Source organism: Mesoplodon mirus, assembly GCF_964341445.2.
Source record: "Mesoplodon mirus genome assembly, chromosome: 16".
In the NCBI taxonomy this organism is placed as follows: Eukaryota; Metazoa; Chordata; class Mammalia; order Artiodactyla; family Ziphiidae; genus Mesoplodon; species Mesoplodon mirus.
In genome coordinates, this window is record NC_138992.1 from 35,583,699 (window position 1) to 35,598,779 (window position 15,081).

Here is a 15,081-nt window from a genome sequence, read left to right on the forward strand (position 1 = left end):
TTCAGAATAGTCACCTTCCAACTACTGGACATGTAAAAGGCAAAGCTACAGGTTTGCTGAGTTTCTTATGTTTTTCTGTATTTATTTTATGATCCTTAGTTTAATGGCTATCTTATTATTATTATTTTTTAATGTAGCCACAGAAGCAAATGTAGTCCATGAGGGACTTCCCTGGTGGTGCAGTGGTTAAGGAATCCACCTGCGAATGAAGGGGACACAGGTTTGATCCCTGGTCCAGGAAGATCCCACATGCCGTGGAGCCACTAAGCCCGTGCCCCACAACTACTGAGCCCGTGCACCTAGAGCCCATGCTCTGCAACAAGAGAAGCCACTGCAATGAGAAGCCTGCACACAGAAATGAAGAGTAGCCCCGTGCACAGCAATGAAGACCCAATGCAGCCAAGAATAAATAAATAAAGTTTAAAAAAAAATGCAGTCCATGAAGCCTCTACAATACCTGAAAATTAAATCATGGAGGAACCTAGATCCATAAAACACAGTAACAATGCAATGTTATAACAGCAAAATCAACCAAGAAACCAGTTCTAAACTGCTATGGATGCAAGGTCAGTGCCACTGTCTCCTTGTCGATATCTAGGCATTTGACTAACTCCTTAAGTGTTTTTTCACCTCATAAGATGTGACAGGAAGGGGAAGAGGAGATTTCCTGGTTTGAAATCCCAAGCCTGGAGCCCATAGGAAAAGAGGAAAAGATTAAAATGGCTGCTGGCACGTGTCATCATCAGTGTCCACTGGTTCTTATTTTTAGAACCAAATCTTCCATATCTTGCTAGAAGAAAGTGCATTCTTTCTACTTAATGATGCTAATCAGCAGATAATGTGAAATATCATTTCAATGAATTATTTTTATTTTCTAGGCTGTTCTGTGTTGTTCCTGATCTCTTTCCTATTTTGTTACTTTCATGTTAAATTCTAATGTGGGTTTCAGATATTTTATATGACATCTGATTAAAATTCAGAACAAGGAAAGCAAGGGTGCTATCCAGTCAAAAAAATGTAGTCAAATAAATTCAGGGATGATCAACTTAATCCCAACTGTAAGTCTCTGCTCTAAGTCTGGGTTTTGTAACATTGAAAGCCAATCCAGTGGCTATAAATGATTCCTCCACTTTTCCTTCACTTTGAGTAAATGTTGATGACTAAAATTCGTGTTAAAAAGGGCCAGGACACTAATCTTTTTATCATGTCCAAAAAGGAAAGTCTATTAAACTCTCCCTTCTACTGCTAATAACTATTGAAGTCCCAACTTATAGCTGAATATTTCATAGTTCCAAGGTATTTCATAAATATTATTTCATTTGGAGCTCAGACTAAACCATTAAACTACAAAGACCAGATATTATTATAAAGGTATACCTTGTTTTATTGCACTTTGCTTTATTGTGCTTTGCAGATATTGAATCTTTTACAGATTGAAGGTTTGTGGCAACTCTGTGTTGAGCAAGTTGATTGGTGCCATTTTCCCAAAAGCATTTGCTCACTTTGTGTCATCACATTTTGGTAAGCTCCCAATATTTCAAAATTTTTTATTATTATATTTGTTATGGTGATCTGTGATCAGTGATCTTTGATGTTACTATCGTAATTGTTTTAGGGCACCACAAACCATGCCCATATCAGATGATGAACTTAATCCATAAGTGTTGTATGTGCTCTGACTGCTCCACTGACAGGCCATTCCCCTGTCTCTCTCCCTCTCCTCAGGGCCCCCTATTCCCTGAGATACAACAATATCGAAATTAGGCCAATTAATAACCCTACAGTGGTCTCTGAGTATTCAAGCGAAAGGAAGTGTTGCACATCTCTCACTTTAAATCAAAAGCTAGAGATGATTAAACTTAGTGAGGAAGGCACATTAAAAGCCCAGACAGGCCGAAACCTAGGCCTCTTGCACCAGTTAGCCAAGTTGTAAGCGCAAAGGAAAAGTTCTTGAAGGAAACTGAAAGTGCTACTTCAGTGAACACATAAATGATAAGAAAGTGAAACAGCCTTATTGCTGATATGGAGAAAGTTTTAGTGGTCTGGATAGATGATCAAACCAAGCCAAAGCCAAATCCAGAGCAAGGCCCTAATTCTCTTTAGTTATATGTAAAGGCTGAAAGAGGTGAGGAAACTGCAGAAGAAAAGTTTGAAGCTAGCAGAGGTTGGATCATGAGGTTTAAGGAAAGAGACCATCTCTGTAACATAACAAGGTGAAGCAACAAGTGCTAATGTAGAAGCTGTAGTAAGTCATCCAGAAGATCTAGCTAAAATAAGTAATGAAGGTAGCTACACTAAACAACAGATTTTCAATGCAGACAAAACAGCCTTATGTTGGAAGAAAATGCCGTCTAGGACTTTCATAGCTAAAGAGGAGAAGTCAATGCCTGACTTCAAAGCTTCAAAGGACAGGCTGATTCTCTTATTAGGGGCCAATGCAGCTGGTGACTTGAAATTGAAGCCAATGCTCATTTACCACTCTGAAAATCCTAGGGCCCTTGAGAATTACACTAAATCTACTCTGCCTGTGCTCTATAAATGGAACAAAGTCTGGATGACAGCACATCTGTTTACAACATGGTTTCCTGAATATTTTAAGCCCACTGTTGAGACCTATTGCTTAGAAAAAAAGATTCCTTTCAAAACATTACTGCTCACTGACAATGCACCTGGTTACCCAGGAGTTCTGATGGAGACGTACAATGAGATCAATGTTGTTTTCATGCCTGCTAACACAACATCCATTCTGTAGACCATGGATCAAGGAGTAATTTCAACTTTCAAGTTTTATTATTTAAGAAACACATTTTGTAAGGCTATAACTGCCATAGATAGTGAGTCCTCTGATGGATCTGGGCAAAGTAAATTAAAACCTTCTGGAAAGGATACACCATTCTAGATGCCATTAAGAACATTTGTGATTCATGGGAAGAGGCCAAAATATCAACATTAACAGGAGTTGGGAAGAAGTTGATTCCAATCCTCATGGATGACTCTGAGGGGTTCAAGACTTCAGTGGAGGAAGTAATTGCAGATGTGGTGGCAAAAGCAAGAGAACTAGAAATAGAAGTGGAGCCTGAAGATGTGACTAAATTGCTGCAATCTCATGATAAAACTTTAATGGATGGGGAGTTTCTTCTTATGGATGAGCAAAAAAGTGGTTTCTTGAGATGGAATCTACTCCTGGTGAAGATGCCATGGAGACTGTTGAAATGACAACAAGGGGCTTAGAATATTACAAAAACTTAGTTGATAAGGCAGCAGCAGGGTTTGAGAGGATTGACTCCAATTTTGAAAGAAGATCTACTGTGGGTAAAATGCTATCAAGCAGCATTGCATGCTACAGAGAAATCGTGAAAGGAAGAGCCAATCAACGTGGCAAACTTCATCATTACCTTATGTAAAGATACTGCAACAGCCACCCAAATCTTTAACAATCACTATCCTGATCAACACAGAGGCAAGACCCCACACCAGCAAAAAGATTAGAACTTGCTAAAGGCTCAGATGATGGTTAGCATTTTTAGCAATAAAGTATTTTTCAAGTAAGGCATGTACATTGTGTTTTAGATATAATGCTATTGCATACTTAACAGACTACACTACAGTGTGGACATAACTTTTATATGCACTGGGAAACCAAAAAATTCTTGTGATTTGTTTTACAGCAATATCTGCTTTATTGTGGTGGTTCTAGAACTGAACTCACAATATCTCTGAGGTATGCCTGTACCTATTTTAGAGATAAACACTAAGAAATTTAGTTATTTGCATGAAAGAGCCTTGGCATTAGAGCCACGACTAAAAGTCAAAATTTCTGATTTCCACTCTCAAACCCTTCCCCATACATAAATCCCCCACGCTGGCTGGGTCACTTCTTATTTAACTTTCTCACCACAACTCTCCCTGAGTGATGTACTAGAGTGCCTCCCATTTAAAAGACCTACTTACTCACTGAGTCCTGTCAAAGCAATAATTTCATTTCACATTACTACTGGCCAGCAAGAAATGTTCCTAGCAGCTAAATTTTCAGATAAATGTTCAAGTTGTGATCATTATGACATTAAAGTCACAGGTTAATTCTAAGCCTTTCCAGGGACATTAGCAAAACTGTTAATTCTAAAGAGACATGTAATTCAATCCTTCTCTTAAAGTCACAAGAACTAAATGAAATCAAGATATGATTTATGAGGTGTTAGAAGCCAGTTTATGATTTTCTAACTGTTGGTTTACTTAAACGTCTTCAGCACATTTTCTGCAGACCTATTCATGAAAGAGTAAAGAAGCCAATTATTATAACTGAAAATTTGCAAACTACACAGTATCTATAATGGCACTGAAATGACATGAATTTTTTTTTTGGCGGATTACAACCCCTATTTTAAACTCAGCCTAAACATATTAACAATGATGAAAAAAGCAACAACCACCATAACATTAACAATTCATTGAGCTCTATGCTGCACACTTAGCTAAGAGCTTCATATACATCGTTTAATGCTTGCAGAAACCCCAGGAGGTTGCTACCAGTATATCCCCATATTAAAGATAAGGAACTGAGGCTTAGCGAGGTTAAATAACTTGTCCAAGGTCACACAGCTGTATGTAGCAGAGCAGGGATAAGAACTCACGACTAACTCTAAATCTTGACCTCTAAATGAACTCTATTCCATGTTTGCCTCTTAATTGAACCTGAAGCCGTATCTGTAACATTTATAAAACTATAAAATGAAGTAAGTGTCCCATACTAGAGGTATCATGACATGGGTGTTTCTAAACTACACAGAAGTTGTGTCATAACCTGCTTTTTTAGAAAGATAAGTTCTAATCAACCGTAATTTCTGTATTTTAGTTTAGTTGATGTTTGAAAAATTACAATAAGATAAAAAGGTTGCAAGAGGGCAGAAGCAATTGTTTTCAAATTAGTTTGTAAGTCCCTAGCACCCATTAACGAGTAATAAGATGACTGTGTACTGAGGGAGCAGTGGGTGGGGGTAGTGAAATCCCTCAGAATGGTTCAACTCCTTCACAATTGACCAGATGGCACAGTCATTTCTTCAAAAACAAACAAAAAGCCCCAAACAAACAAGAAGAAAAATGACTTTTTGAGGCTGCCTTGGGCTGCATAGTCAAGATATGAGGCAATTTCAAATCTGGACTCCATTACCTTAAACAAAACAAATACCAATTTTTAAATATTTATAAACACAACTAATACGATTATGTTAAAACAACTACATACATCTTTATTTAAATGAGAATTGCCAATAATACAGCTGCTACATGTAAAGGTGCTGGCAGAAGATCTCATTTCTGTTAGAGGTTGCTCCAAGTTAGAAGGGCATGGAAAAAGGCCATTATTTTAATATTTTAAAAAGAAACCTGTTAACTCACAGATATACTATCTACTTGGACTAGATGGAAAATCATTTATAGGTTATTAGTATTAATAGTCATAAAAGAAATTGAAGTTGATAATTCATACTTCAAATAATTTGCCATTTTTTTAAATTACGGAGAGTAACATGAAACACTTTCAAGTATAGCTGGTACAATTTAAGATCACTAAATTATGCAGACTGGGGACTATATTTTATTAATGACACTTTCAAAATCATAAGCAATTCTCATCATTCTTATTTCACTTCACGTTTCTAAAATAGATGTAGATATAGGTATACATAAAGATTCCATTTTATTCTGGGTAGCATCCCATGTAGAATTAGGTTTTTTAATATATATGTGTATAAATGGTCTTATAAGATACACACATATGTCTATATAGTCACATGTGCTGAGAAGGCAGATTGACATGAGGAACAATGAGTTTCATAGCATTTCCTCTTCTAACTTGATTTTATAATATATGAAAGAATATCCCTAAGGAGCACATTGAGAGAACACTATTACCACCCTCTGAGTATTTGGGTATGTTCTTTGCTTAATGGTGACATGGGCAGAATCAAGTTAATGCTGACAACTCCCTGGGAGCAGTAATTATTCATTACAATATATTTAACTGATCTGTGCTTATAGATGTAAAGATATTAAAGTATCACTTTTGGAGGAAATCCTGTATTAAGTTTCTCAGAAAACCATGCCTCCACTAATGGACCAGAAAATATTTTTATTATCTTAAAATTGCAGGATTTCTGGTGCCAGCCAAAATTGAAATAAGCTCAGTACAGCCCATCTCCCATGCTGCTTAAATTAAAAACTCAAGAAAAAAGACAAAACACAAATACCTGACGACTCTCAAAAGTAAACAAGAGCAATGCAGACTGGGGAGGGGAGTTACACTTGCAGATATGACCCAATAGTGGTGAATTTTCCATTTTGTTTTGTTTCAGTTTTCCTCTTTTTCCTTATAACTTTGACTTGAGAGTGAGTCCTAAATTGTGGTGCACAGTGATGGCAGCAACAGCCGAAAGTCCATCAGAAACCCTGTCTGGAAGATAAGACCCCTGTTTTCAATACTGTTGGGGAAACCAGCTGCTTTTTTTTTTTTTTTTCTCTCTCCTAGTTTTGCCCCAAGGGTGGGCTGTGTGTGTGTGTGTGTGTGTGTGTGTGTGTGTGTGTGTAAAGCTGTACAATGCAGTGGCTGTGCTGTGGTGGCAGTGGCACAAGCATTTAAGATATTATGGAAGAATTACAACTGTGTTTCATGAGGTAAAGGTAAACATGCTTGAAATAAATGGAAATATAGAAGTTCTCAGAAGAGAAACAGAAACTACAAAAAAATAACCTAATGGAAATATTAAAACAGAAAAATCCAATAGAAATTATCCAATATGAAGAACAGAGAGGAAAAAAGAAAGAACAGTGAATGGAGTCTCAGGGATCTGAAGAGCAATGTAAAAAAGCTTAACTTTGGAGTCCCCAAAGGAGAGTAGGAAGATTGGTACAGAAAAATATCTAAAGAAAGAATAGCCAAAAATTCCTAAATTTAGTTAAAAAAAAATTTACAGAGTCAAGAAACTCAGAGAACCTCCAACAGGATAAATTTAAAGAAATCAAGTCCAGACACATCATATAATAAATCTCAGGAAACCAAAGATAAAGAAAAAAATCTTGAAAGCAACTAGAGGAAAACAACACATTACATATATGGAAACAATGATTGGAATTACCGTGAACTTCTCATCACAAACCACAGAGGATAGAAGAGAGTAGAACAATATCACTGAAGTGCTGAAAGAAATGTCAACCTAGAATTCTATATCCATCAAGAATATCGTTCAGGAATGAGAGACAGAGAAAATAATACTCCCAGATAATGGAAAACTAAGAGAATTTGTTGCTACAGGTCTGCTCTAAAAGAAATGCTAAAGAAGTTCTTAATGCTGAAGGAAAGTATACCAGAGGAAAACCCGGAACTTTAGGAATGAAGGAGGAGCTCTGGACATGGTAAATTCCTGGGAGAAATATAAAATATACTAGTTTTTTCCTCTTTAGTTCTTTAAAATATGTAAGATTATTGAAACAAAGGTCAAAATCTTATCTGGTAGGATTTTCAGTATGTATAGATGTAATATATATGATAATTATAACATAAATAGGGAAGGGTAAAGAGACCTTTATGATTGTAAGGCTTTTACATTTTCTTGGAGTGTTAAAATATTACCACTAACTAGACTGACTGTGAAAGATTAAGCATATATATTGGAAACGTCAGAGCAACCACTAAAATACATTACAAAGACACACAGCCAAAAAGCAAATAGATAAACAGAATACTAAAAATTATTCTGAATTGCAGCTAGGGAAAAATCTATTACTACTAAAAAAATAAAAAATAAAAAATAAAATGAAGAGCAGTCCTATTTCATTCCTCAAAATCCTAGCAGTTTTCCTTAAGCCATCCCATACAAATGATACTAAGCTTTTCTAAATTGTTTCTCCAGAAGTAGAACTTACAGTACTTACTTAACTCTTACTTAACTTCAAGCGTTTCACAAGCTCTCCATGTCATGAAGATCCATATCCTGTTAAACGTTCATCATTAGCTATAATAAGTATAATTACTAAATGATGAGAGATGCCTGAAGGCCGAAACTGGGTCTTATTACTGGTTCCTCAGCATCTTGAATATGTCTGATAAATAGCCAGTGTTCAAATAGAAAAAATGAATGACTATTCCCAAAGATTGCCTGAGTTTAGAAATGAAGGCACAATAGGGATCAGAAGTTCATACTAAAATAATGTCAAGTTGATTTTCTAAAAGAGGAGGGTGTGATTTTAAAAACCATGCTGATTAATTTAAAATAGTTACCTTGAGCTATAACACTATATTCCAAAAATGCTCAAAGGATTTTTAGTATTTGCTTTCAGGGTCTTCACTGCAATCTCTTGAATATGTCAAATAAAATCACATCTTCATAATTTAATGTTAAAAGTACTTCCATCTTTTTAGAATTACCCAGAGCCATGCTTAAACAATGAATGAAGTCAGTGATCAAATGGCTCTTACCATTTTTATGATCCTTATGAATTACAGAATCAAAACCTCTGAGATGACCAGGGCCTTAGAGGTCTCCTATGTATGAATTCTTTTGTAACATTCTTATTGGTTCCCTCATTAATTAATGAGTTAAGTAAAATCTTTGACATGTTCATTTTGTATTTATATAAGAATTATGGGGCTTCCCTGGTGGCGCAGTGGTTGAGAGTCCGCCTGCCGACACGGGACACGGGTTCGTGCCCGGGTCTGGGAAGGTCCCACATGCCGCGGAGCAGCTAGGCCCGTGAGCCATGGCCACTGAGTCTACGCGTCTGGAGCCTGTGCCACAACAGTGAGAGGCCCGTGTACCGCAAAAAAAAAAAAAAAAGAATTACGATTTTTTTGAAAATTATCTTCTGAACATGATAAGTGTTTTGAAGGAGTGACACAAAATTCTTTGTTTACTTTTTGTTCCATATGATTTCCATACAAAGTAACATTAGCACATATAATAATAGTTTGACTTTCACATAAAACAGTAAACAATTACAAGCTGTTGTGCTGAAAGTTTTTTTACAATCAAATGTTTCTGTCCTCTTAAAAAAGAAAATCCATTATCTCCATAACAACCTCTGGCGCATCTGAAATGCTGAAATTGGGTGATCACTGAACTAACTGCACATATATGCTAAAACTGCTACTGGTTGGCTGCCACTTGAGTTACCTTACAAAAAAGGATTAATTTTAGAAACGAGAGAAAGTATGAACACTACAGAAAGACATAACATGTTTCTTCTTTCATTTTTAACTTATGATGCCTTTAACCTTTCCCTGACCTTTCTTAGAAAGTTAGCTGCCTGGTGATACCCCTTTTTGTCCCTCCAATTAAGACATTGCCAATAGTCCTTCACTTCAGAATCCAGAAATGCAACTGGCCACTTCCACCTTACTCCTTCTCTTCCCCATGAATGTTAGTGTTACGGTTATTCATATTTTTCTCTTTTTTCTTACCCACATGGTTACTATTTCAAAGCTTCAAAAGAATCCTGGACATGGAACACTGCTTTCTTCAGGATTAAAAGCGCTACATGAAGCATTTCTGGATGACTAAATTGGTAATGGAATTTGGATAGTTCATTCAAGTGGACCAATTTAAAATAGAAATTCCTCAAATCAGTTTTTGAAAAATAACTTCATGAATATTTAATAAAATTTATGTATTTAAGTATTGAATAAACTAATTTGTGTTCCACTAGAATATCAAAAGAAAATTTGCATCTTTAAAACAAGTCAAAATAAATTGTAATCTGATAGGGTAGTGGCTTACAGATGTCAACTTCCTGAGGCCAAAGCTAGTTTAAATATTTTTAGAAAGGTAAGTATGGGGAGACAAATTCCAAATTACAGAATGATAAAACTTTAGATCTGGAATGAGCCTTGTTGGTATCTTTTATAACCATCACATTTTACACATAAGGAAACAGAAACCCAAAGAAGTGAACTGCCATGCTAAGATCACTCTGTAATTAACAGGAACAATTAAATCCCAGGCTTTCTGCTTCCTAATTTAGTAATCTTTCTACTATATATTGATATTAATAACTAAAGCAGTAGCAGCAAACATTTATGAGGGCCTACTACTTGCTAGACTCGATGCTCAGTACTTTCACTAATTATCTCTTTTTGATTTCATAATCGCCCTATGACATAGATAGGTACACATCTCCTAAGTGACAGAGTTAGAATTTCAACTCAGGTTTGTCATTTACCAAGAGAGGCTGTACTGTGTAGTCACATCATGGACACATATATGCAAACTCACCAGTTAAAACAAAGAAAGGGAACCGTTTGCATAGTCTGGAGAGGGACAATGGAGGTTGACTGACAACTGCAATTCACATTCTTCTCTCCTCTCCATGGAGCCATACAGGTTGAGAGACTCAGAAGTCCAAAAAATCTTGGTTTTGTATTTTAGCTCTGTTTATTGCTAAGTCTGTAATCTTGGACAAGTCACTTCTCCAAACTTTAGTTTCTTTTTATGTAAGATGGGAACATATTTCCCACAGAGTTGTTATGAGGATTAAGTGAGATAATGCATTTAAAGCAGTTAGTACAATGCCTGGCACAGACTGAATACTCAATAATTGCTAGCTGTACTTTTTTTTTTTTAGCCATTGTATTTTAACTATTTGTTTTCTGACAAATTTCTCCAAATCACTAAATTCATTTTAAAGAAACATGCTAACTTATGACTCCATTAGCATAGTGTAAATGTCCAAGAAGATGCTTTTTGTGTAAGGAAAGGCATCCACAAGAATATTATGTAAAGGATGCTCCTTAGGAGGTATGTAAGACTTTTTCCTCCCACAGGTAAATCCCCTATACTCAGTCTGGCCCATAACCTTCATCCTAAGCTTCATCTACTGAAATTGGGTTCCACATTGGTCTATGCACAAGGATGTTTTTTTAAACAAAAAATACTTTATTATTTCAACCTAGGAACCAGTTATAATTCAAATGTACACCTTTGCTATGAGCCCTGATAACTCTGCTGAACTTAGTATCTTTTAGTAGAAGCTGCTAAAGCCACCCACCCATAAAGCAACTGCAGCTGAAAGCACTTAAGGAGGGGCTTGGAATTAACTTTTATTCTCCCAATCCTACACCTACTTTTTGCCAATGTTAAGCAGACACCCAAACAGGTATCAGGTCTACAGGCATGAGTCCTTGAATCATATAACATCAACTACTTCAGCACTTCTCCCATCTCCAGTGACCTGAAGTCCCATTATATTATAGGCACTCAGTAAATGAGAACACGTTTGAAGAAGGGAGGCAGTGGTGGCCGGTAAATGTTTAACATCTGGCTCTCAGAGTAGGACAGCTGATTGACAGCATTTGCCAATAACTGTGGTGTAAATATTCTCACTATGGCGATTTAAACTACCAGTGGTTTAACAACTGTCTTTCAAAGTTCCTAAAAATTTAACAATCAGCTCTTTTGAGCCAGTATGAGCCAGCACCAGCACATCAATGGAGAGAGGGCCAGCAGGCAGCCTAAGAGGTAACCCTACGATTTTCCTCCTTAGCAACTGGCCAGTTACCACTTTCTAAAGTAGAGGACTTGAACTATACCTCAGCAAGAGCCAAGGGCTCCTTTGAACCTACTTCCTTGGGCTGAATCCTGACCCTCACACCTGCTACCTACTCTCCAGGAGCCTGCTGTGTAAAATGATTCTCCTTAATGCCAAGAATGAACCAGCCTGACTTCCAGATTGGACAAATTCTCCAGATACCTCACTGCTGGCGTCCATCTGCTACATGGGACCACCTGAGAACAATAAAATGCCTGAATTATACCCGGGCTTGCTAGGGCCCTCTTCCAATACTGGATCTTAAGACAATCCAGCTACCCTCTCTGGTAGTCTTTCCCGCCAAATCTCTAATTCTACATTAACTCAGGGAAAAAGGTCTCTGTAACTTCTTTGGCCCTGTTTTCATTAGCTCTTGTAACTTAACAGCCCATACGTCTTAAATCTGAACCCCTGATCACTTTCCTAGTCTCAACAGGCAACAAGCTTCAGAAGTTCAAAATAATTATTATAATATATGACACTCTCTGGTTATAAGGAAGGTTTGGATGGGGCAAGAAGAGCCAGCTGGCCAACACCACTAATAAATGCGCTTATTGTAGATGTATAAAATCTTTTCTTTTTAAAGGAAGTAGCATTTAAAATTTATTTATTTATGGATGCGTTGGGTCTTTGTTGCTGTGTGTGGGCTTTCATTGCGGCGGCTTCTCTTGTCACGGACCACAGGCCCTAGGCACGTGGGCTTCAGTAGTTGTGGCTCATGGGCTCTAGAGCACAGGCTCAGTAGTTACGGCGCACGGGCTTAGGTGCTCTGCGGCATGTGGGATCATCCCGGACCAGGGCTCAAACCCGTGTCCCCTGCATTGGCAAGCGGATTCTTAACCACTGCGCCACCAGGGAAGCCCAGATGTATAAAATCTTTAGGTCATCTTACTTTACTGATAAACCTTCTCAAATACACTTAATATTATGTTGTTACAGCAAAATGATTAGGGCAAAAGAATACCAAAACAATAAACTTCATTTTCTACAGTTTTTCTTTTTTTACCTGAACAGCTGCATTGACATGGAAAGCATACCTATGGGCTATTAATATGAAAAAAATACTTTGCTTCCTAATCACTGGAAATTGTTAAGCATTTCAATAGGCCAGAAAGAGCCCCTGTTTCATTCAGTTCCTGAAAAAAACTTCAGAGGCACAGTAAGAACACCAAGGCTAAAAACCCTGTTACATTTCAAACATTTACTTAAACATGATTCAGCTGTGGGACATGAACTTTACATATTTACATATTCTGTAGAGAAAAGAAGTCTTGTCTGGTCTGCCAGCTGTTTTCTGCTTGATCAATATTCAAAGTTTGGGACTAAAACTTAGTATGCAGTAGTAGTGATTAGCACCCCAGTAAATTTGAAGGCTCTTACCTGTACATTTGTAATCAGAGGCCACTCCTTTAAGCACAGCATCGAAAATGGATATTTCCACTCGCTGCTTTCTGTGGTGACAGCTCAGAAGCAAAGAAGGCTGGGACACAATAAAGTACAAAAAAGGTTCTAGCTGCAGGTCACCAGTTCCTCTTCGTCCAGGTTGCCGAACGATAGTTATGCCAAGCGTTTGTCTAGCAGATGACCTTGTGGATGCATGCAGACTTTCCAGAGAGATGACCCCTATTTTTTTCCCTGAAGGAAAAGATACGTTGCTGCTTAAGAGATCTTCTGCTGTAACCATGGAAATACATGCCTGGCTGGGCTTAGTGATGTCTGAATCAACTTCTGGGAGATTTAATGAACTCTTGCCTGTTTTTTCATTATCCTTTTGTTCTTGCGATTTTGATTTGGGCAAGGCCATACAGGAATAGGTCATTAGTGAGATTCTACTTGCAGTAATAAATATGTCAAAAGGAATAAAATTTAGATTTTTTACAATTGATGACTGGCGTGAGGGACGGGCAATGCGATGCTGACTGGTACCACTGTGCTGCTCTATTTGTACGATTCTGATTTTAACACTGTCACTGCCAATTCCACTATCCTGAGCACCACTGTACCGAGATGAGGCATCAGCCATGGTTCCATCATATGTATCCATTTTTTTCTGTTCTTGCTTAGAGATCTGTAAGGAAAAATAATAAAATATTTTAAACTAGTTATATTCCAAGTGTTACTACATAAATGTTATAGAAACATGTTAAAAATGGGTCTAGTATAATTGAGAGTAATCATAAAAAGAAACTAGGTGCTCTTTCAAAAAAATTATTCATATTAAAATGCCAAGACAATACTTAGGATAAACATCAAATGTGCATTTCTGTCATTAAAATATATTTTTCAGAGGCATTCCCTGGTGGTCCAGTGGTTAGGGCTCTGCGCTTTCACTGCAGAGGGCCCGGATTCAATCCCTGGTCGGGGAACTAAGATCCCCACAAGGCAAAAGAAAAAAAAAATTAAATAAAATGTACCTTTTGGTGTCAGACTTTACTTTCTTTGCCTTTTAAAGAGTTACATTAGTTAGCATTCTTTACCGTGATCTTCCAAGTAGTATAATAAACTGTTTCCAAATCATGATTACTATTGGTTGAAATTCTATTTTAGGCAGGAGTAGTTTATATTGTTTACCCTGTCATTATAAAACTGATTTGTAGGATTTTGGATAGTAAGAGGGAAAAGTCAGTAGTCCTAAATTATGAAGGACAAAGAAAACTAAATGTGTGCCATTCAAAATGATGTTTATTTTCCTTTACTACAACAGGACTTGAAACAAGGGTAAGTGTAAGTGATCAAGCAAAATGTAAGTAATGAAAACCCTTGAAGGTGGATTTTCCCTTTGTGCACTGAATGTATCCATGATTTCTCAAAAATTTCCACCAATTGCCTACACAGAGAACAAAAAACAACGTGGTGGTAGCAGCAGTTATGACTACTTTGGCAGCACAACAGCAAGACCTCCAGTTTGATTCTTTGGTTCCTTTTTTTTAGTCTCCCAACCATTAGTTTGTGATACACGATTTGAGACCTAGATATTTCACTTGCTTTTTCACTGAAGTCATTCAGATTCATTAAAGAAATCATGGAACGTCTGAGAGAAAAAATCCTCCCGACCCCCATTTTATTACCAAACATAGCCAATGGCAATCTTTCAGTGTATTTCCTTTCGTCTTTTTTCCTACCTGTGCAGAGGTTCCCCCCACCTCCACTCCTTTATGGTTATAATAATACTGTAGAGACAAATTTGAAACCCTTTTTTTTTTTTTTTTCTCTCTGCGTTGGGTCTTCGTTGCTGCATGCGGGCTTTCTCTAGTTGGCGCAAGCAGGGGCTACTCTTCGTTGAGGTGCATGGATTTCTCATTGCGGTGGCTTCTCTTGTTGCAGAGCACGGGCTCCAAGCACACGGGCTTCAGTAGTTGTGGTGTGTGGGCTCAGTAGTTGTGGCTCACGGGTTCTAGAGCACAGGCTCAGTAGTTGTGGCGCACGGGCTTAGCTGCTCTGCGGCATGTGGGATCTTCCTGGACCAGGGATCAAACCTGTGTCCCCTGAATTGGTAGGCGGATTCTT

The 15,081-nt window shown here is 37.5% G+C and overlaps 1 protein-coding gene across 9 annotated transcripts in view; it reads right to left on the reverse strand.

Annotated features, from left to right (window-relative positions):
- VPS13B (vacuolar protein sorting 13 homolog B) overlaps nucleotides 1–15,081 on the reverse strand; it is a 791,361-nt gene that overhangs the window by 232,031 nt on the left and 544,249 nt on the right. For all 9 annotated transcript variants that reach the window (XM_082600778.1, XM_082600779.1, XM_082600780.1 and 6 more), the window contains one exon: nucleotides 12,955–13,642. In XM_082600778.1, coding sequence (XP_082456904.1) covers nucleotides 12,955–13,642 — 688 coding nt within the window. The remainder of the gene's footprint in view (nucleotides 1–12,954; nucleotides 13,643–15,081) is intronic.